This window comes from Notolepis coatsorum (assembly GCF_963971535.1).
Source record: "Notolepis coatsorum genome assembly, chromosome: 9".
Lineage (NCBI taxonomy): Eukaryota > Metazoa > Chordata > Actinopteri > Aulopiformes > Paralepididae > Notolepis > Notolepis coatsorum.
The window spans coordinates 96,283,805-96,307,469 of NC_140173.1; the positions used below are offsets into that span (position 1 = coordinate 96,283,805).

The 23,665-nt window shown below is 43.8% G+C and overlaps 1 protein-coding gene across 2 annotated transcripts; it reads right to left on the bottom strand.

The window, feature by feature from the left end:
* Positions 1 to 6,716: 6,716 nt before the first annotated feature.
* On the bottom strand, positions 6,717 to 23,554 carry lgalslb (lectin, galactoside-binding-like b). Of its 2 annotated transcripts, none has more exons than XM_084321010.1 (5): positions 23,387 to 23,554; positions 22,762 to 22,845; positions 22,585 to 22,673; positions 20,191 to 20,377; positions 6,717 to 12,847 (listed from the first exon to the last, which is right to left on the bottom strand). In XM_084321010.1, the coding sequence occupies exons 1-5, from the start codon at positions 23,417 to 23,419 to the stop codon at positions 12,704 to 12,706; spliced, it is 537 nt and encodes a 178-aa protein (XP_084177136.1). In that variant the 5' UTR covers positions 23,420 to 23,554; the 3' UTR covers positions 6,717 to 12,703. The 2 variants fall into 2 exon arrangements, with proteins under 2 accessions (XP_084177136.1, XP_084177135.1); XM_084321009.1 differs by having other exon boundaries at positions 22,762 to 22,852; positions 23,385 to 23,554.
* Between the last annotated feature and the right edge of the window lie 111 nt (positions 23,555 to 23,665).

A 23,665-nucleotide genomic window follows, 5' to 3' on the forward strand; every position in this document is an offset into this window, starting at 1 on the left:
ATGAAACCCACTCTGAAACACTCCCTTTTGAGAGATCTCTCATTCAACAACAAATCCTAATTAAAATACAAAAGGACTGTTCTCTGTCTCTTGTGTCCACTCTCTGACCGGGGTGTGCTGTTTTGGATGAAGTGGCTCCAGCAAACAACATAAAAAAACATTATATCTTCAATAGTAAAGGTGCCACTCATTTGCATACTAGCTCGCCACAAACGGGTGATCATTCTGGGAATAGTTTTATTATGATTTTTGACTCAAAATATGGGTCTAGACAACTTACTTGTTCAGTTAATTGCAATATTGGCTGAAATAGCGACAATTTTTTTTTGATGATGGCGTTATTAATTTGCATAATAAATTATACATGGGACACTGACAGATTTTTAACATGGACTATAATTTTCTACAAATTTTTTCCAATCTAGAAACACTGGTTAACAATATATTTCCAGGGGGTGCATGATAGTATCTGCTTTCCTACTCAACGAATTGGTAAAAATGTGACTATTTTGTATTGACGGCACAGATTTGCATATGGCTACTTACATAGAAACATGTGATCACTCTAGGGATAGTGTTATTGTGATATTTGACCCTCAAAACATGGGTCTAGACACATTTGTTCAGTTATCTGCAATATTGGCTGAGATATTAAACTGATTTCTTTGCGACTTTGATAATCTCATCCTTAATTTGCATATAAATGATACATGGGACTCTCTGACAACTTGTTAACATAGCCTATCATTTTTTTCACCTTTTTTCCAATCTAGAAAGTCTGGTTAGAACTATATTTCCGGGGGGTGCATGATACCCCCCTCTTATCTACTAGACTATGTAGCTTATGTGGTTCCGCAGATATCTCCTGTTGGACCAGCGAGGGGCTTCTCTTCCGGTCTGATGCTAGATCTCGAGGGAGAAGTGTCATCTTGCACGGCTGGAATTCCACCAGTGCTAACATCGACTACATTTGACACTGAACATAAACCTTACATGCAGTTATCATCATGCAGTGGTGGAAACCAAATATGATTTAGAGATTTTATTTCCAACTGTACACTTCCGGTCTTTGTGAAAAGGGCTGCAATTTTTCTTTTGCCTAAGTACAAACAGTGTCTCAAGCGAACGCCGGTGGTCTCGCGAGAGGTTAAACGTTGGACCGTGACGTCAGTAGAGTCACTCCAAGCAGTGCTGGGAAGCACAGAATGGAGTGTACTCCGTGATAACACAGCCAATATTAACGAATACACCGAAACGGTGATTGACTATGTCTGTACTCAGGTAGAAGTAATAATCCCCACCACCAAAATTAATATCTACCCAAACCAAAAGCCCTGGGTAGACAAATCCGTCCGTGAGGCTCTGAAAGTGCGCACATCAGCATACAACACCGGGCTGGTGACAGGCAACATGGAAGAACACAAGATGGCAAGATACAACGTCAGGAGAGCAGTAATAGAGGCAAAACGGCGTTACAGGGATAAAGTTGAACTTCAGTTTGAACAGGCTGACTCTAGAGGCATGTGGCAGGGCCTCAGAACAATGACAGACTACAAAGGAACCCCCCTCAAACTGAACAGTGACATCTCCTTAGCAAATGATCTCAACTCCTTCTATGCAAGGTTTGAGGCTGTGAATAACAACACCAGCCTACAAACCACGGCAATGGGGGGGGGGGGGGTCTGCTGATGGAGACTCAGTGTTCAGGGTAACAGAGCATGAGGTGAGACGGATCTTTAAAAAAGTGGATATCAGGAAGGCAGCAGGACCGGACGGCATCCCCGGCCGCGTCCTAAAAGTCTGTGCCGACCAACTGGCCCCGGTATTCACTGACATCTTCAACCTGTCCTTGGAACAGGCCGTCATCCCCACCTGTCTGAAGAAGTCCACCATCATCCCTGTACCCAAAAAATCTACGCCCGCTTGCCTCAACGACTACCGCCCTGTAGCCCTCACCTCCATAGCCATGAAGTGCTTTGAGAAGCTAGTGAAGGGCTACATCTGTTCCTCCCTCCCCATCAACCTGGACCCTCTGCAATTTGCATATCGCCCCAACAGGTCCACGGAGGACGCCATAGCCCATGTGCTGCACACAGCAGCATCACATCTGGACAAGAGGAAGGGGAACTATGTGAGAATGCTGTTCATCGACTACAGCTCAGCATTCAATACCATAGTCCCCTCCAAACTCATAGCCAAGCTCAGGGACCTGGGCTTGAACTATGACCTGTGCCAGTGGGTCCTGGACTTCCTGACGGGCAGACCCCAGGTGGTAAGAGCCGGCAACTGCACCTCCTCATCCATCACGCTCAACATAGGGGCCCCCCAGGGCTGTGTTCTGAGCCCCCTCCTCTACTCCCTGTACACACATGACTGCGTAGCACAGCGGAACAACAACACCATCATCAAATTTGCTGATGACACAGTAGTGGTGGGCCTGATCTCTGCCAACGACGAAAGGGCCTACCTGGAAGAGGTAGAGAACCTGTCACAGTGGTGTCAGGAGAACTGCCTCTCCCTGAACGTCAGCAAAACAAAAGAGATGATTGTGGACTTCAGGAGGTCGGGGGTCAAGGACTACAGCCCCCTCAGCATCGACGGGGCACCAGTTGAGAGAGTGAACAGTTTCAAGTACCTCGGAGCCCACATATCCGAGGACTTGACATGGACCACACACATTGACAGTGTTGTGAAGAAGGCACGACAACGCCTCTACTTCCTCAGGCGCCTAAGGAAGTTCCAAGTCAGTCAGAAGATCCTTAGGAACTTCTACTCATGTACAATAGAGAGCATCCTGACCGGCAACATCACCTCCTGGTTTGGGAATAGCACTGCACAAGACCGTAGCAGACTACAAAGAGTGACACGTTCAGCCGAACGCACAATTAGAGGGGGGCTTCCCACCCTCCAGAACATTTACAACAAGCGGTGCAAGGGGAAGGCTAAGAGAATTATTAAGGACTCGAGCCACCCGAACAACTGCCTCTTTGAACTGCTGCCGTCAGGCAAGCGATACCGGAGTCTTATGGCGAGCACAGAAAGACTCAGAAGGAGCTTCTATCCCCAGGCCATCAGGCTGCTAAACGAACAATAATCGCTAAACGAACAATAATCACTATGCAACAACCATCAAATGCACACAGCACACACACCCACACGCACACACACACTCACTCAAACAAACAACACACTGCAGCACCCACTCTCCACACTTTAGATCACACAAACACACTTACACTTTATATTTATTGATAAAGGATTTGCACTACAACTCGTACACCTACTGTGAATTGTACCTAAAACTGCACCTTGTCCATTTATGCCTTGCACTATATAGTATTGTATATTAGTACACTGCACAGTATTGTATATTGTATGGTAACTACGTCTACGAACATTGTACATATGTCTAAACTGAACACTGTGACCTCTTTTTTTTCTTCTAATTTTTACTATGTTTTTATTTCATACTTATCTTGTCATGCACAGTCTCTGGAGCGCAACAGTAAGAAGCATTTTGTACAAAAGTATTCTGTACTTCTGTATGACAACTATTAAAGAAACTTGAACTTGAAACTTGAACATTGTGGTGAGTTTGAATGCTATAATGCATGACATGTCCCCTCCTTAACTTATGGGTAAAGAAATACAGGAATAAATAAAAACTAATACAAATTAAATTAGTAGGTAGTGGAATAAAAAACTGAATGTAAACTGAAAATAAATTAGGAAATAATTAAATATGAAAATACATTTGATGTATTTTTCTATTTCTGTGCCATTTCTTTATTCTTGGTCTGACCTCCTTATTTGATACACTTGTTAAAATGGTAATCTACTCCCTATAACACCAGAGCTGCTCACCATATCTCGCTAATGTTCCCCGTGTTAACACTTCCTTCGGTCAATCCTCCTTCCAATTTGCTGCTCCCAGCAGTTGGAACGAGATACAAAAAATCCAGTACCATCTCCTTGGTCTTTTTTGCGTTCAGGAGAAGGCCGTTCCGTTCGCTCCAGTCGCTGAAGGCTCCCACCTGGTCCCTGTACTCTCCCTCCTGTCCCTTCCTCACACACGCCACAATCGCTGTGTCGTCCGAGTATTTTTGGACGTGGCAAGACTCAGAGTTGTAGTTGAAGTCTGCCGTGTAGAGGGTGAACAGGAACGGAGCGAGAACAGTCCCCTGTGGAGCCCCAGTGCTGCTGACCACTGTCTCTACAAGAAAGGACAGAGCCGGCTGTTCTTCCTTAGGAGGCTCAGGTCTTTTAATGTGTGTGGGGAAATGTTGTTCATGTTCTATCAGGCAGTGGTGTCAAGTGTGCTCCTCTACACCGCTGTCTGTTGGGGTGGTAATACCACGGCCAGGGATGCCAGGCGGCTGGATAAGCTGGTCAAGAAGGCTGGCTCAGTGGTGGGGAGGAGACTGGACCCACTGGGGACCGTGGGGGAGAGCCGCAGCGCAGAGCAAGCTGCTGGCCATCATGGGCAATACCAACCACCCTCTCCACCACACCCTGGTGGGGCAGAGCAGCGGTCGCAGCGGACGGCTCATCTCCCTGCACTCACGGACTGAGCGGCACAGGAGGTCCTTTGTCCCCACAGCCATCAGACTGTACAACAGCGTATTATAGTGCGGGGGACCTGACCTCTGACCCACACACCTGTTTTTATACACTGTTTTATACACCTGCTTTTATCTAATCACGCTCCTATTAATATTGATGGATATGATTTAATTGAATTTTATCATGTGCTTATTTTTAATTCATGATGCAGACATAACGTGTAATAACTGAATGAGAACGGTCAATGTCTGTATACTGTGTGAGCTGCGAGTGTGACCCTGAATTTCCCCAAGGGGATTAATAAAGTATCTATCTATCTAAAATACTTTGAAAATGGACAAATTGATTCCCCTCAGTACTTAAGGACTCTGTTTACACACACCTGCAACTGTCACCCAGCCTTTTAACTGTCATTTGACTGTTCTGCTTCATTTGCCCGCGTCCACAAGAGGTGGACGCGGGCAAATACTGCGGCATGGTCATGCTGGACCTACAAAAGGCCTTCGACACTGTCAATCACACCATTCTGATTGACAAGCTAAAAGCAATTGGTTTTGATAGTTTATCAGTGAGCTGGATACAATCCTACCTGGAGGGGAGGGAACAGATGGTGGAAGTAAACGGTACACTATCCCCCCCCCTCACAGTGAGCTGTGGTGTTCCACAAGGAAGCATACTAGGACCGCTACTATTCCTAATTTATGCAAATGACATGTCGTCAGCTTGTGACTGCAACTTGTTCCTGTTTGCGGACGACTCAGCCCTGCTGGTCTCTGACAAGAACAAGTTACAGGTTGAAAAAGCCCTCAGCTCGGAACTAGGCAAAATCTGCATATGGCTCGCCGACAACAAACTATCATTACACATGGGCAAAACAGAGTCCATTCTCTTCGGTTCAAATAACAAACTCAGCAAGACCGACGGCTTCTCGGTTACAGTGGGTGACAATATTATCACAAGGAAAGATGAAATTACCTACCTGGGTTCCATCCTAGAGGCTAATCTTTCCTGTGACAAAATGGCATCCAATGTAATAAAAAAAGTCAACCAACGAACGCGATTCTTGTACCGGATCTCCGCTCTGGTAAACAAGAATACCCTGAAGACTCTAGCAGGAGCACTCATTCAAGGGTACTACGACTATGCTTGCACCTCATGGTACCAAAGCACCTCAAAGGCACTAAAAAACAAATTACAAACATCTCAAAACAAGCTAGTCAGACTACTACTTGACCTGACTCCTAGAACCCACCTCACCCCTGCCCACTTTGACAACCTAGGATGGCTTAGAGTAGACGACAGAGTACAGCAACTTGCAATGGGCCTGGTCTACAAGATACACTACGCGACCAAGGTACCCATGTACATGTCAAAATACTTCCCAAAGGTCAGTGAATACCACGATCACAACACCAGAGGGAGCTCCACAAATCATGTAAAACCCAGATTCGGATCAAACAAGGGACTAAACACGTTTCGCAATTATGCCACATCAATGTGGAACGCCCTGCCTAAAGCTGTAAAGGAATGTGAATCACTACCCACCTTCAAAAACACTCTCAAAAAACACCTACGTGAGACTGCAATTCGAAACTGGCCCCTACAAATGTCCTAACCTAGTTGTACAGTAAATGACCAAGTAAGGCTTTGTCAATATTCCAATGTACAGTGTAAAATGTGTGTGTGTCCCCTTCCCAACCCCCCCCCCCCCCCACCTCCAATGTACAGCCCTCACCCAACCCACCCAACCAACCTCCTCCAATGTACAGTTTCTATGCCAAATGTATATACACTCCTTTTCTGGACACTTTTGTATCACAAACAGTACTGTATTTGCAAATCTGATGTCATAAATGTATAGATGTAGCAGTACTGTCTATCTGTATGTCATGTATGTCATATATGTTATGATGAATTGAAAATGGGGGACCCTGATGTAAACAAGTCGAAAGTCTTTCTCTGGTCTGCACCCCCTTAACAATTGTATGTATTGAGCTGTACTGTACTGTACCCATTCTGCAATCTGTTAATAAACTTTTCAATCAATCAATCAATCAGTATGCCCCTTTGTAATTTTATTTGGCTGTTTGATGTGTTGATTGCTGATGGAGGGCACTCTGTGGCTCAACGCTTTCATGACAGAGAAACTTGAGCACAAGATGAGAACTTTATTGATCTGCAAAGTAGACGTTTTTACAAAAGCACAGGGAGACAAAAAAAACATTTGGAGAGCATTAACACAACTGGTAGAATTAACTTCCTTCTACTGAGAACTTTCAGTGCACATTCTAATTGACACACAGGCCCATCGGAGGTTAAAGGGGAACTATTTTACTATTTCTTTCACTATTTGGGCACTTTTACACAATTCCTGTGAGTTTATGGAACACCTCTGTAATATTTTTTTTTTTAATTCATTGTTTTGTATTTTTAATCAAGTCCTCAAAAACAGCATTTTTCTACCTCAAGATCTTAAGCCGTTTTGAGGATGGGCTCCAACCACTGTAACCCTAGCCACATCGTCTGCCACATTATTATGCAGCTGAGTCTCTCTGACATCACAAATCAGCACATTTTCAGATGACTCAGTTCAGTGAGGGTGAATATTGTGAGAGGAGAATTGGAAGAATGCGCCAATATGAGAATTAGAGACATAGATCATATTTATATATGTCCACATAGCTAGGAAACAATGCTAAACACTGAAAAAGGCCATTTATAAGATGGTTCCCCTTTAAGTTCTTTTAAAATAAGTTTACAACTGAAATACAGCACTTAAGTGCTTGTGGGTGAGCTGTATGTAATGAGTAATGAGATTTCAAATGGTCTGTTGGAATGAGATGTGCTCTAAAAGAAAGAAACACTTAATTTAATAATCAGTCGGAACATCAAAAAATCAAAGTTACATAATATAAAAAAATATAATGGTTCATCCTATGAAAGTGCGATTAAAATGCTACGTCTATAGAGACCCTTAGTGAGTATTAGAAAATGGACCCAGAGCACAGATGAATGAATGAATGAATGAAAACTTTATTAACAGATTGCAGAATGGGTACAGTGCAGTACAGCTCAATACATACAATTGTTAAGGGGATGCAGACCAGAGAAAGACTTTCGTCTTGTTTCCACCAGGGTCCCCCATTTCCAATTCATCGTAAGATTCAGTGGGATTTTGCCAAAGACGTATTTTTGAGACATTTAAATTTCATTTGGATTTGTGGCACATCATTTATCATGATCCTGCCATGGTTGGAGTTAGGCTATGTATCACCATGGTACCACTTACATAATACTATGGTATAATCCAATTTAAACCATGATACCAATTTATTTGGTCACTACCACTGTCGTATGGAAATACTGTGATACTTCTTTGGAAGGGGAGACTGGTCTGTGTCCACTTCAAAAACACTCACAGAATTTGGTCCAAATTAATAGGTTAATTATGAGAATCAAAATATCTTAGGGGCCATATTTGAGGGCTCGAGGTCTTGATAATATTGTACTAAATAACATTATTGTATACAACCACACTACACATCAGCAACAGACCAAACTACATCTATGCAATTAAAGGACACTTCAGAATTAGTTGCTCAGAAGACATGGTGGGATACCCAGCCTGGGTTCACACTCTTATAGATGTATGTACCGCTATTATTATTATTTGTTTTAGATCTGTGAAGGAATAAAGCTTGGTTTCAGTACCAATGCCATTATTACCGTTGTATGCATCTTAATGCACACATGGAGGGCAATTTGTCATCAAGGTAAGTACTAGATTGGAATTACATTTCTTCATAAATACAAAGCAAACTGGGCATAGGAAAATAAACGATAACCACAAGGGAATACTTCAGTTAAACACGGCAGGTAGAATTCAGAACAAAAGATATCTCACACATGCTTGTTCGCAACCAAATAAATGGGCCATCAAGCTTTCAGTTTAGCCCGTACAAAACCCCCAGCCCCAGGTAGTTTAGTTTCACAACACATGCACAATAAAAACACATTTAGCTTTTAACTCAACTCTTTGTCCTCTATGTAAAAACTAAGCCCGGTGAGGCCGTGTTCATAAATATGTACATCCAAAGGCAAGGTAACACAGACCTGGGTCAAAAAGAACGTGTTCTCCCTCTTAATTAACACCTCCCTCAATTTAACCCCGTCCCGGTTTACTCTGCTCATCCTGTCCCATCATCTCCTCTTCCGACGGCAGTAAAGGGAGTATATCCAAATCACCTGAGGGGAACTGGAACACTGATTTCACCAGGTGTTTAGCGTGATATTACAATCGTAAGGCAGTGACATTCATTTGTATTCTTAGTGAAAGTGTCCTTCATAAGTGTCTTTAAAAGGGCCACTTCACCTAAAAACAACTAGTTTATTTTGCACATAATCTCACACACATCCAAAAGAAATTAAAACAGTTTTGCACACATTCATTAAATTTGAGTTATTGAGAGTAGATTAGTTTGAATATGGCCACCAGTGATGTCATCAGGGACATTCAACCCGTGTGTTGCGTTAATTACAGCTCAATGAAATGATGTAGATGAAAAAAGTACAAGTTAGAGGAGCTTGAACTAGTATTTTTGTAATTATTTATTTATCTTTTGCTGTAGTGGATAGGTATATTCTTTTTTGATATTGATAGATAACTTATTACATATTAATATGATATTGTAAGGAAGCTGAAGGAACCAGATAAGCTTTGCTTCATTCTGTCCCTTCTCGAACAAAACCATTGTCTTGAGCTATGCTGATTATTCTATTTTATTTGTATAATCTTTTTTTCTTTTCGTTTTTGTTATTACAAATTTGTGTTTGTTTTATGGTTGAAATGTTCGAGATAAATAAAGATCAAATCAAATTAAAAAAAAATTAAATAGCGATAACTTGTCTCATAAGAACTACTACCTTATCATTTAATTGAGCTGTAAGGATTCAATGTCCCCCAATAACATCACCGGCGGCCATATTGAAACTCATTTACACTCAATAACTGTCAAATTAATGTGTGCAAAACTGTTTACCGGTAGTTTTTTTGCATGCGTGTGAGTGAGATTATATGCAAAATCAGCATTGCCTTTTGATCCAAGTGCCCTTTTAAAAAAAGCAAATATAAATGTTGCTTCTCATTTCCGGACAGTGGGATCATTAGGAGATTTAGGGGCTTGGTTCTTTGTAGATCACGACAGTAAGATATACAACACATACTAGATCAGACAAGATCCCCTCCTTCACTGGCAGACCGGAGTCCAGTGTTCAGCAGACACTAAGCGGAGGACACTGGACAGACACAGCACTATCTGGAATGAGCCCTTTGTATCAGGAAGTTATTTGGTATCCCCCCCCCTTCCTAAGAACAGCGCACCGATGCAGAGACCATCTGCTTTGACCCTTAAATTACCGCGAGCGAATGCCTTGGTGACACAAATGTTAAGCTAAGCGGCCAACGTCTTTGTTACAGGATGATGCACGCAGATGTGATGTTAGCGCCTATGTCAATCATTTCCTTGGGAAAGTGTCCAGGTTTATGGTCATATCGACATCTGTACGGCATGTATTGTTGTCATTACGGGGAGATTACAAGTGGGGTGTTCAACCGTCAATCAAGATGAAAAAAAAGAAGGAAAAAAAAAGTAGCTGGCAACCTCGTCAATACCGTTACAATTATTTAGTGTACAATACTAGTGTAATTAATTCATTCACGTACTGTACTTGCCAACTGTACTTCCAATTGCCCCTTGAACAACACTATGCTCGTTTCCTGGTAGGTAGTGCTCAATATAATCCAGTTCCCGTCATGCAAAACATAGCTTTTGAGTTCAGGAGGAACCCCGTCTGTCTGACAAACCGGGAGAGAAATAATGCATCAGAGACCTGCTCAAAACGAGTCCAAGTTGAGGTTATTGCTAGAAACACATTAATATGTTGGCTAAAGTAAAGAACAGCTCTGCGTGTCGAGGAGTATGGTACATTGCTGTGTCCTATCGTATGGAGAGATGACAGTGGGATGAAGGAGAGGCTTCAGTAAACCTCTGTTCAGAAAACAATGCTTCATTAAGGTGAGTTATGGCACGCGTCAGTCATTCTGCGTCCAGCAGATGTTCTTTCCGGCACGCTGTAGCCTCCACTCAGCAGCAGCTTTTAGATAGAAAATAGTGATTCAGACCCGACTTAAAAAAAATGACTACAGACAATTGTTCTCCACACCTATCATGGCTTATTCCGAAGTTGCAGCAAAAAGGTAGAAGGAACCAGTAACACGTTATTACGAATACTTCGAAATTGAAAAGTGTCATGACTTTTAACACTAGTTAAAATCTTTAAATGTATGTTTATAAATTCACTCCAACACTGTGAAACTGGTCTGTCAGAATTATGCCAAAGTCTCTTCTGAATAGCTGCAGTCTTCCTTGCTGTAACGGGAACTGGAGATCCATCTATCAACAAGCCTGCTCACATCCCGTACAATGGAGAGCTTTGATGGGACACAATAGCGCATTGGCACAGGCTCTTGACGGTGTGCCTAATTCCCGCCGGGTTCCAAACATGACGGTGCGATACTTCCTTCACTTGAACCATTGTTTCAGGTCCAAGACATTAGCAAATGTGATTCATCTCTCCAATTTACTCCATTCTCTATTTTAAATATATACCACTATTACACTGGTTTGGCTTAACAAAACCTGAACTTAGGTTTTTGTGCCTTCCTGAAAGCACAATGTTGATATAGTCTTTGTCAAGAGTAGACAGAGCACCAAAACATGTAATACTTGTGTACTATGCATGGCTATAGGCTCTGCTATAACAGTGCATTATAGAAAACCTGTGTAAAATGCTTTGGAGACGTATCACCATGCGTAAAAAAGACAACAGGACTGAGAATGGAATAACACAGCTAGCCGTATGACCACAGACAATGTAATAATTATCTGCGACACTAGATCAGTTCTCTATGCTACCATGAAAACTGTACATTCAAAATACCACTCAAGACCTTCTAGCTACTCTTCCAAACAAACAGCCGCCTAAATGTGACAACTTTAGTGTGGGTTTAGTTTGCTCAACCTATACTTAACCACGTCATGTGACTCTATATTATCGTGAAAACTTCTTCCGACACTTGACACTTCTGTTTTTTGTGTGTCAAGTTTCTTGAACTCCGGAGTGGTGCAGAATTTGCACATCATATTCTGTAGAATCCCAGTGAGGTTTGAATGGAATGCGTGTTCGACTGCAAGCGGTCGGATTCCAATGTGTCAAACTCACATCTCCAACCAACCGTCTGCTCTCTTCATACCCGCCAATGTAAACAAAGCTGGATGTGAACGATATCTTCTATTCTCTCTAGCTCTAGTCAGTGCACAATACGTTCTAACTACAGGAGAATGGTTGCAATGTGTCGTACATTGTGTGCCAACTACCAACGTATGCTGTGAACAGTACAAGACGCTCTCACCCAGAGGCTGCTGCATTGTGCAGTGACTGCACGACAAAACCCCAATTCTTCAGAATTTAGGTCGTTGAGTTCTAAGATGTGTTACCATGACAACCGGAATGAAACCTAGGAGATGCAGATATATCAGCGTAGATGGCAAGCTACGCCTATGCCAAAAAACAGTGCTCCAGTTATAATACTGCACTCGACCATCTTCAAAAGATCCTACTTCAGAAGCTAACTGCAACATGTTGTCGTTTCCTGATAAATACGTTTCTGAATATCAAAATGTTTTCCCACACCTGTATTTTAGCCTCCTGTCTCCTCTCCCCTGGGTGCCTGCCAGGTAGGAGATGAGACATTATATTGTTGAGGTCCCTGATCTGACAAAACTGGGACTTCAGAGAAGACACTGGATTGGAACAAGACGTCGCATTGCAACCATTCATCCACAAAGAGACGCCAGATCGACGTCGGAAAAGACGACCGGGAGACGCAACGTCAGACCCAGAGGTTAAATAGGACAGAAAGGGAATGAAGGAAAGAAAGAGGAGACGCAGAAGAGAGCAACGGTACACCGCCACGCTGTTGCATCATGGGTAGTGGGTGATGTAACAGGCGCGTGCTGTATGCGTGTGCGTTTGTGATCAAGTCCTTGCTTCGCACACACAACGAGGACGAGGGCTGGGGTTAACCGAGCTTGGTGATCTGTAGACCTCCCGCTATCCGTACTGTGTCGATGGAGGGCATGGATTTTACTTTGTGATAAAAGTCAAAGAGCTGATGGCCGTCCACGAATATACGGAACCTCTGGTGCTCACAGTGGATCTCGATCTGAAGAGAGAGAAAGAGCACAAAATTTAGCAAGGCACAGAGAAGGAAACATTTACATCTTCTCTCTAATGTTTGGTACATAACATACATGTCACATAACTTACATGTCACGTTTGTTGTATCCTTTCATTTCCATCTATGTGCCGTCTTTGCATTATGTTAGATTACCCTGTGTGCTGTCCTGTTTACCCTGTGTGCTGTCCTGTTTACCCTGTGTGCTGTCCTGTTTACCCTGTGTGCTGTCCTGTTTACCCTGTGTGCTGTCCTGTTTACCCTGTGTGCTGTCCTGTTTACCCTGTGTGCTGTCCTGTTAGAACTGTTCGATTACCATGTGTGCTGTCCTGTTAGAACTGTTCGATTAGATCCCATACATTATGGGAAATGTGCTTACGCTCTTCTCCAGAGTCAGATAAGAAGATGGATACCAATTTCCTCTGTGTGTTGAGTAGAAAGCTATCCGGCTGCAAGCTAGCTATCTGAATGAATGGAAGCAGATACGGACCATTAGCCTAGCTTAAAACTCCAGGAGAGGTGTTTTTGTCCAACAGCTACAGTAGGCTAGTTGGTCCATTTCCACTTCCATTCATTTGATAGGCTAGCTTGCAGCCGGATAGCTTCCTACTGAACGCACAAAGAGGAAATGGTATCCATCTTCTTGTCTGACTCCAGGGAAGAAGGCGAGCACATTTCCCTGGTATGTTCCTTTAAAGGGGAACTATTTTACTATTTCTTTCACTATTTGGGCACTTTTACACAATTCCTGTGAGTCTATGGAACACCTCTGTAATATATATATTTTTTTTATTCATTGTTTTGTATTTCTAATCAAGTCCTCAAAAACAGCATTTTTCTACCTCAAGATCTCGAGCTGTTTTGAGCCTGCATGGGCTCCTAAACCACTGCGCAGCGTCGTCTTCGCCTGAACATTAACATGCAGCGGTGTCTTTATGACATCACATATAGGCACATTTTCAAATGACTCAGTTCAGTGAGGGTGAATATTGTGAGAGGAGAATTGGAAGAATGCGCCAATATGAGAATTTTGAGACATAGATCATATTAATATAAGTTCACATAGCTAGGAAACAATGCTAAACACTCAAAAAGGCCATTTATAAGATAGTTCCCCTTTAAGATTGATACATGTGCTTAGCACAGATAATCAAGTCAAACTCTGGTGTACACAACAACACTGCCAAATAAAGTAATTATGATCCTACTCCAAACCACAGTGCATCATGTGCACTATGGCACCAAATGTAAGAGGTTAGTTGGGAGCACTTTGCATAACCTCCCAGTTATCTCCAGCCTCCAGCCGTTGACCGAGTCATGACTGGGCTGACGTGCACGGTGCTTTACTACATTCTCCCAACGCAGACACGGAACAAGAACACTACATCAGAGAGCTGCGATTATATAACCAGTGATTGGCATCTCACCAGCCCCAACTGGGGTTTGCGTGTGTGTATGCAAACACATGTATCCGAGCGATAGAGATGTATTACTAACGGAGATAACTGTACAATAACGGAGATATTGTTCAAAGAAAAGTAAAAGGTTTGTTCCCTAACAGTCTTGATTTACATTGATGACATTGTCACATGACAGAAGGATCAAGATCACCTCTACGTTGTAACCCAATCAGAAAGCTCATGTGTGACTGAAATGTCTGTGCATGAATACTTGTACATCTCCAGGGGCATTCATTCTGTACACAAACTAAAAAGAAAACACAAGTGGTGTGCGGGTTACTTTCTATTTATCTTGTGCCGGCTATCGCCGTGATAACATCACCAGGAATGTGAAGCGCATGCCAGGCAGTCTAGTTCCTCTTGGTCTTAAAGTCCCCATGAAAAGGCTAGCAGAGTGCCATTTGATTCCACATATTTATGCATTTCCTAGCAACATTAGTAACGTTAGCTAGATTGATTGATTGATTGAAAACTTTATTAACAGATTGCAGAATGGGTACAATACAGTACGGCTCAATACACACAATTGTTAAGGGGATGCAGACCAGAGAAAGACTTTCGTTAGCAAGCTAACATTGAACATTTGTTAAATTTTGTTAAAGAGGCAGAGTGCTACTCAGTTACAATGTGCTGTAAATGTCATTCTAGAAAGCATTTCATTGGATGCAAAATTTGTATACACCCCAGTGTGCTGCATCAACATCTTTCTTTTTTAGTTTCAGGAAATGACAAACATCCATTTTGATTTCATGGGGCCTTTAAGACCCCACAATGGTGGAATGAACTACCCATCCCAGTTAGGACAGCCGAATCCCGTCCAATCTTTCGCCGTCGACTAAAGACTCACTTCTTCAACCATTATCTGAAATGATAAAAAATAAAATAAAAAATCTAACCCCGACTAACCTTAATGTCATGCACTTGTCCTAATAAACTAACCTACACTGTAACACGCAACACTTTGATGAACATTGTTACTCAGCTGATAGAGTTATACCCTTCTTGCTGTCTTGTCGCACAGAACTTGTAAGTCGCTTTGGATAAAAGCGTCAGCTAAATGACTAAATGTAAATGTAAATGTAAGACGTCGGGGTCAGCTCTATGTTCCCACAGCCCAATGGTCCCACAACCCTATGTTCCCACATTCCAAAGATTTGTTCCCACTCAAAATTAGGCCCCATGTTCCCACAGCCCTATGTTCCCACATTTCTATGATTTCTCTCAAAATGAGGCCCTATGTTCCCACAGACCAATGGTCCAACAACCCTATGTTCCCACATTTCTAAGATTTCTTTTTCACTCAAAATGAGGCCCTATGTTCCCACATTTCTAAGATTTCTCTCAAAATGAGGCCCTACAGTATGTTCTCGCAGCCCAATGGTCCCACAACCCTATGTTCTCACATGTCTAAGATTCTTCTCAAAATTAGGCCCTATGTTCCCACAGCCCAATGGTCCCGGACGAACACTCTACTACCAGACGACAATTGGATACTATATTGGGTGTAATTGGTTACCAAATTAAGAGAAAGGGGGAAAAAATCAGATAAAAATTTATGAAAAAAAGAAATGTGGGAACATAGGGCTGTGGGAACATAGGGCTTTGGGAACATAGGCACGCTCCCAAGACATCAGGAATGCTTCCAAAGCATCGGATGCCGGTAGAGGGGCTGGCAAGAGGAACAGGATTCTACATGTTTCCCCCTATGGTGTCGGTGAAAATGTCATTTTATTTAAATGATATTTTTAGCACAACAGCTGTTTTGCGTTATTCGTCATATCAGCTGGGGGTTATTAGAGCGGAATATGACATCACAGAGCCAACAACAGTCCTCGGGTTTCAGGCTGGTTACTCATCACACACAGCCTACATACTCATAGTTTAATCCCCTGCCACATGCAGAAAATACACAGCTGATGCTACTCCTTATGCAAGAATAACAGGCCTCCATACGGGATGTGACCTATATAAAACCAGGTCGTAGTTTAGTGGAGCAGCAATAACTGAAAGGACAGGATGGTCATTCTATCTCTATTCAAGACGGGTATAATTTAAAATCAACGATGATGACTTTGCGGCAGGTGTGCTGCAATGTCTTTTTTTTTTAATTTTTTGATACTTTTTAGGGCATTTTTAAGTGCTTTTATTGACAGGACAGTTCGGAAATGTGGAGAGAGAGAGAGAGAGAGAGAGAGAGAGAGAGATGGGGAGGACCTGCATCACATGTCCCTGGGCCGGATTCGAACCCAGGACATTGCGATTACGCTGCAAGCGTAGTTACATGGTGCGCCACTGGGGCGCCCCAAAGTGTTCCGCAACGTCTTTACCAGGGGCGGGGCTAGGGGGTGGCTACTTGGGCTCAAGCCCTGAATGTTTTCTGAAAAGCCCTGAATCTATTTTTAAAAAAAATTAAAAAATTTAATTATAATTTTTTTTTGACAATTAATCATTGTTACATGAAAATATGTTTGCACCAGATTTAGCAGAAGCGAATTATTTCCATCTGTAGTCTATCCAGCTGCTAACTGTATTTATCAGCATGTGACTTGCAACACCAGAGGCGGTAACATCCTAGATCACTGTTACACGCAATTTAAAGGTGGCTACAAGGCTCATTCTGATAGTGGCTTTGGTAAATCAGATCACGCGTCCATCTTTCTTTCACCAATGTACAAACAGAGAATCAAAAGTACTCCTGTAGTCTCGCGAGAGGTGCAGAAATGGGATTTGACGTCGGGGGAGACGCTCCGGTCTGCGTTTGACTGCACAGACTGGAATGTGTTCCGCGACACAGATAACATTAATGTCTACACGGAGACAGTGCTGGACTATGTTTGTACTTTGGTGGAAGAAACAATCCCCACTACCAAAATGAGAGTTTACCCAAATCAAAAACCCTGGGTAGACAAATCCGTCCGTGAAGCTCTGAGAGAGCGCACCAAAGCATACAACGACGGCCTAGTGGCAGGCAACATGAATGACCACAAGGTGGCGCGATACAACGTAAGGAGGACAGTGTCAGAGGCCAAACGGCGCTACAGGGATAAAATTGAACTCCAGTTTGAACAAGCTGACTCTAGAGCTATGTGGCAGGGGCTCAAAACGATGACAGACTACAAAGGCGCCTCCCTCAAACTGAACAGTGACATCTCCTTAGCAAATGACCTCAATACCTTCTATGCGAGGTTTGATGCTGGTAATAACAACACCAGCTCACAAGCCACGGCAATGGGGGGGGGGGGTCGGCTGCTGATGGAGGCGCAGTGTTCAGGGTAACAGAGCATGAGGTGAGGCGGACCTTTAAAAAAGTGAATATCAGGAAGGCAGCAGGTCCGGACGGCATCCCCGGCCGCGTCCTAAAAGTCTGTGCCGACCAACTGGCCCCAGTATTCACTGACATATTTAACCTGTCCTTAGAACAGGCTGTCATCCCCACCTGCCTGAAGAAGTCCACTATTATCCCTGTACCCAAAAAATCCAAGCCTGCTTGCCTCAACGACTACCGCCCTGTAGCTCTCACCTCCATAGCCATGAAGTGCTTTGAGAAGCTAGTAAAGGGCTACATCTGCTCCTCCCTCCCCATCAACATGGACCCCCTGCAATTTGCATACCGCCCCAACAGGTCCACGGAGGACGCCATAGCCCATGTGCTGCACACAGCAGCATCACACCTGGACAAGAGGCAGGGGAACTATGTGAGAATGCTATTCATCGACTACAGCTCGGCATTCAATACCATAGTCCCCTCCATACTCATAGCCAAGCTCAGGGACCTGGGCTTGAACTATGACCTCTGCCAGTGGGTCTTGGACTTCCTGACTGGCAGACCCCAGGTGGTGAGAGCAGGCAACTGCACCTCCTCATCCATCACCCTCAACATAGGGGCCCCCCAGGGCTGTGTTCTGAGTCCCCTCCTCTACTCCCTGTACACACACGACTGTGTGGCTCAGCGGAGTAGCAATACAATCATCAAATTTGCTGACGACACAGTGGTGGTGGGCCTGATCTCTGCCAACGACGAGAGGGCCTACCTGGAAGAGGTCAAGGTCCTGGCGGGATGGTGCCAGGAAAACAGCCTCTCCCTGAACGTCAGCAAAACAAAGGAGATGATTGTGGACTTCAGGAGGTCGGGGGTCAAGGACTACAGCCCCCTCAGCATCGACGGGGCACCGGTTGAGAGAGTCAACAGCTTTAAGTACCTCGGAGCCTACATATCCGAGGACTTGACATGGACCACACACATTGACAGTGTTGTGAAGAAGGCACGACAACGCCTCTACTTCCTCAGGCGCCTAAGGAAGTTCCAAGTCAGTCAGAAGATCCTTAAGAACTTCTACTCATGTACAATAGAGAGCATCTTGACCGGCAACATCACCTCCTGGTTTGGGAATAGCACTGCACAAGACCGAAGCAGACTACAAAGAGTGACACGTTCAGCCGAACGCACAATTGGAGGGGGGCTCCCCACCCTCCAGAACATTTACAACAAGCGTTGCAAGGGCAAGGCTAAGAGAATCATTAAAGACTCCAGTCACCCGAACAACTGCCTCTTTGAACTGCTGCGGTCAGGCAAGCGATACCGGAGTCTCAAGGCGAGCACAGAAAGACTCAGAAGAAGCTTCTATCCCCAGGCCATCAGGCTGCTAAACGAACAATGAACACTACACAACAACAACCACCAAACGCACATAGCACACACATCCACACGCACACACTCACTTTAAACAAACACACTGTAGCACCCACTCCACACACTTTATAGCACACACCCACTTTAAACAAACACACTGTAGCACCCACTCCCCACACTTTATATTTATTGATGAAGGATTGCACTACAACCCGTACACCTTACTGTAAATTGTACCTAAATTGTACCTCATCCCATTTCTGCTTTGCACTATATAGTACTGTACATTAGTACACTGCATAGTATTGTATATTATATGGTAACTCAGAACATTGTACATATGTCTATACCGAACACTGTGACCTCATTTTCTTCTTCTAAATTACATGCTATACTATGTTATTTGATACTATCTTGTCTAGCACAGTCTCTGGAGCGTAACAGTAAGAAGCATTTTGTATGAAAGTATTCTGTACTTCTGTATGACAACTATTAAAGAAACTTGAACTTGAAACTATTTGAGTGAGTTAAGTCTTGGTGTTATGGTAGACTCAGACCTAAGCTTTAAATCACAATCAACAAGTTGGCAAAAACATAATTCTTCCACCTTAAAAACATAGCTAAAGTACGGCCATTTATAAATCAAAAGGACGCTGAAAACCAGATCCATGCCTTTATCTCAAGCCGACTCGACTATTGTAATGCACTCCTTACCGGCCTCCCGAAAAAATATGATGATAACTATTTTATTGCAATGCACTATTGCATTATTTTATTCTATTTTACTAACTATTTTATCGAGTTAACCCTAGATCTTAGATCCTAATATGAAAAACGATGTGATTTAATGTTCTATGTCTTACCTTGACTTTGTCTATTTTACTGCTATCTATTTTATGCTTTATGTCTGCACTTTATGCATTGCTCTTTATCTGCCAATGTTGTGCTCATTTTATGCCAGTCTTTTTGTACTGCTGTGAAGCACTTTGAGCTGCAATTCTTGTATGAAAGGTGCTATACAAACACAGTGTATTATTATTATTATAATTATTATAGTTTGCTTCATTAATTAAAGGGTGTGAATTTAAGTGTTCTCTAGTGCCTTTTGTCCGCTTTAAGGTGGTGGTATAAGTTAAAGGTTGTGGTGTCAAAGTAAAAAAGATCCGTGCCCGCTCATGCGGGCACCTATCTGGGCTAAGCCCCGGATCTCCTACAATCCTAAATCCGCCCCTGGTCTTTACCCTGAACGGTTGATCAGGGATGAAGGGGAAGTAGGAGATGGACGCCTCCGCCTCGGTCCACTTGCCCGAGACGCGGGCGTTACGCAGGAACTGGCGCTCTGCGAAGCGGGCGGTGAGCTTCAGGGCCACGTCGCACTGAGACTCCTCCTTCTCTGTGCCACGCCCGCACATCAGGCTGACGTCGAAGCTGAGGGGAGAAGAGGGGACCAACAGAGGGAGTGAGAAGTCACGTAGGCGTCGCAAAAAGTGTGACGCGAAAGAAGAGACACAGGAAGTGACTGCTACAGGAAGTGACTGCTACAGCTAATCCAGGATCAGGAAGTGACTGCTACAGGAAGTGACTGTTACAGGAAGTGACTGCTACAGCTAATCCAGGAGAAGAGACACAGGAAGTGACTGCTACAGCTAATCCAGGATCAGGAAGTGACTGCTACAGGAAGTGACTGCTACAGCTAATCCAGGCTCAGTCGAATGTAATTCTTCTACTGCTGTGTAAGAGCAGAGTAATTAGTTGTTAATGACTAGTAATAATCCCAGTAGGCAACTTTTGCTAAAATCTCGCCTCTGTGCAGCTTCTGTAAACCACACAAATTATTACGTCTTACACAGTGTTGCGTTGTTATTATGGACTGAGCCGCCACGCAGGATAATGACGCCGCGCGCACGCGCACGCGCGGCCCCGCGCGCATGCGCATATGTTCCCTCGCGCACAATAATACACTTTGTTTGTATAGCCTTTCATACAGAAACTGCAGCTCAAAGTGCTTCACAACAGAATTAAGACAGGCATAAAATGAGCACATAAAGTGCAGACATATAAAATCAGTTTTTCACATTAGGATCTAACATCCCAACAGGCAACCTTGTTTATGGTTTGATTCAGTTTTAATATAAATAATAAAAATAAAGAGAAGATTAATTAATTATCTACTCAGTCCCAAAGTTTGTGATGTAGATATGGAATGTCCCGGGTTGCTGCTGTTTGCAGAGTGTGTTGTTGTCCGGGGGTGAGTGGTGGTGGGTGGGGGGTTGAATCAAAACAGTTGTCAATTCGGAATTGACGGCTGTTTTGATTTGGCCCTTCGTTCGCCGTCGTTCACCTTTGGACGGCGGTGCACTCTGTGGGCAGCGGCAACTTGGGACGTAATAATAATAGTAGTAGTAATAAAAAAAGGATAATAATAGTTTGTGTTGTTATTTGTCATGTATATATGTATGTATGTTATTTGTCACTGTCACGGTCATCATATTGTATGAATGCATTGCTGTGGCTTGTCCAGGAGATGGCGCAGCAAGACAGTGTGTCAGCAAGTTGTGTGTGTGTGTGCGCGAGAGAGAGAGAGAGAGAGAGAGAGAGAGAGAGAGAGAGAGAGAGAGAGAGAGAGAGAGAGAGAGAGAGAGAGAGAGAGAGAGAGAGAGAGAGAGAGAGAGAGAGAGAGAGAGAGAGAGAGAGAGAGAGAGAGAGAGAGAGAGAGAGAGAGAGAGAGAGAGGAGAGAGAGAGAGAGAGAGAGAGAGAGAGAGAGAGAGAGAGAGAGAACGCTGTCCACACAGCAGCCAGACTGACTCTGACACTCGGCAGCTGAGATCCTCTAACTGAGTCTAACAGCAGTGGAGCTGGAGCAGCAGGCGGTGGATTCATATTTACATCACAAAGAGTCCAGACGTGTTGAAGACACCAGCCTATAGCGGCTATTGTTATGATAATGCGAGGTAGCGCCGGGGCCCGGGAGGCAGGTAAACACGAGCCGAGCCGAGCGCAGCGCGTTCTCGCGAGCGCGTGCATGTGCGTGCACGCGCTTCTGCTCAAATCTTTAATACTCAGTGAGGTACCACTGAGTGGTACCCCGTGCCATGAACAACGCATGCCTGGTCTTACAACAGTAGTATTAAGTCTTGAAATGGAACATGGAAAACTAGAAGGGTGTGTGTATGCAGCAAAGAGGCTGGACATTCACATCAACTTTGATGCGAATGTCGTGCCAGACATTGGAACATGATGAGGTCATGGTTTCTTCCCAGTTTGTCTACTTGACAAGTCTTTTTTTTATTGATGGTGGGGAACGCCTGCCCTGTATTAGTTAAATCTCCCTCCCTCTCCCTCCCTCACTGCCCACACATTATGCTCAATCTGAGTCCCATCTGAGCAGATGTGCCATTCTGCCTGGGGTCTACAACTTCATAAACCTCTGTAGGCCCCTATACACCAGCCTAACACGTTCTAATAATCAGCATGCACATTAATTTCAAACCTTTAATAAATAAAAATATGTGCGAATTAAGTGGGATAGGCTAATAAATAGAAGCATGCTTGAACTGTCTGTAGTGTGATAGTAAGTAAAGGTTTAACCTTCTGTAGTGTGGTAGTGGAAGGGTTCAGCTGCAACGAGGCTCACCTGTCAGGCTCCTGGTCAACGATGCCCATGACGATGATCTTCTTCCCGGGCCGCATGCCGCCTCGTATGCGTCCGCTGAACGGCACCGTCTGGGCAGAGAACAACTTGCTCATGGCACAGCCCGGTAAAACACTAAAAGTTGTATACTGGAGGTGTTGATTAGGGAATCAGTCTTACCAGGATACGCGATATACCCTCCTTTTCAGGTGAGATGAGGCCAGGGTTTCCGATGGAATCGTCGAGGTTGTCATCTTTGACGTTCTTCAAAACCAGTGACACAAAGGGGGAAAAGTGATGTTAAAACCACGAGTTAAAGAACCGCGCGGAGGCCATAATAAACGTGCAAAAGACGCAACGTGAAATTATTAAAACCCCTCACGAGTAACGACGTGGCCTCACATGCGGCTATTTTCAACAATAAAAAGAGGTGGGCTGGGAATCCCGATTGTCAAAAGATCTGCCATGTTCCTGAAGAGCGCACACGTTTAAGGGATTATAAATGTAATCTTAAGGTTCTACATTAACCATACCCTGCAGGGTCAACAAAAAACACGCACGGGCCGGCATCAGTTTGAGCGACACGGGTGCATTTCAACACTAAACATAATAATTAGTGAATGTCCTCCTCCTCTCGGATGAAAGGAGTTCCCTGCCGCACATTTCACAATAAACCCAAACGCGCGGAACAATTGAAAAACATAACGGTTCGCACATGACGCGCGTAAAACCGTTACGCGCGGAATAACGATACATTTCATTGACGACGCGCCATAGTTTTGTTTTGCAAAAATAAAATACTCACTATTACGTCCCTTTCCGTTGCCTGCACCGCCATCTTGAACAGAATACCATAGGATGCTGATCAGAGAGGAATGTGTCGGCGTCGTGGCAGTGACTCAGGACTGGAGCTATTCCTAGGTGTCCACGTTCAACTGCGAGTGTTGGCCTGGCGGCGAGTAGGAAAGGAACCACCTCACAGACTTGCGGCTCTGCAGATATACGTACCCTACTCCACACAACAGTACATCTCACTCCAAATGGGTGGCTATTTGCTGACGTGTATAATAATTACGGACTACAA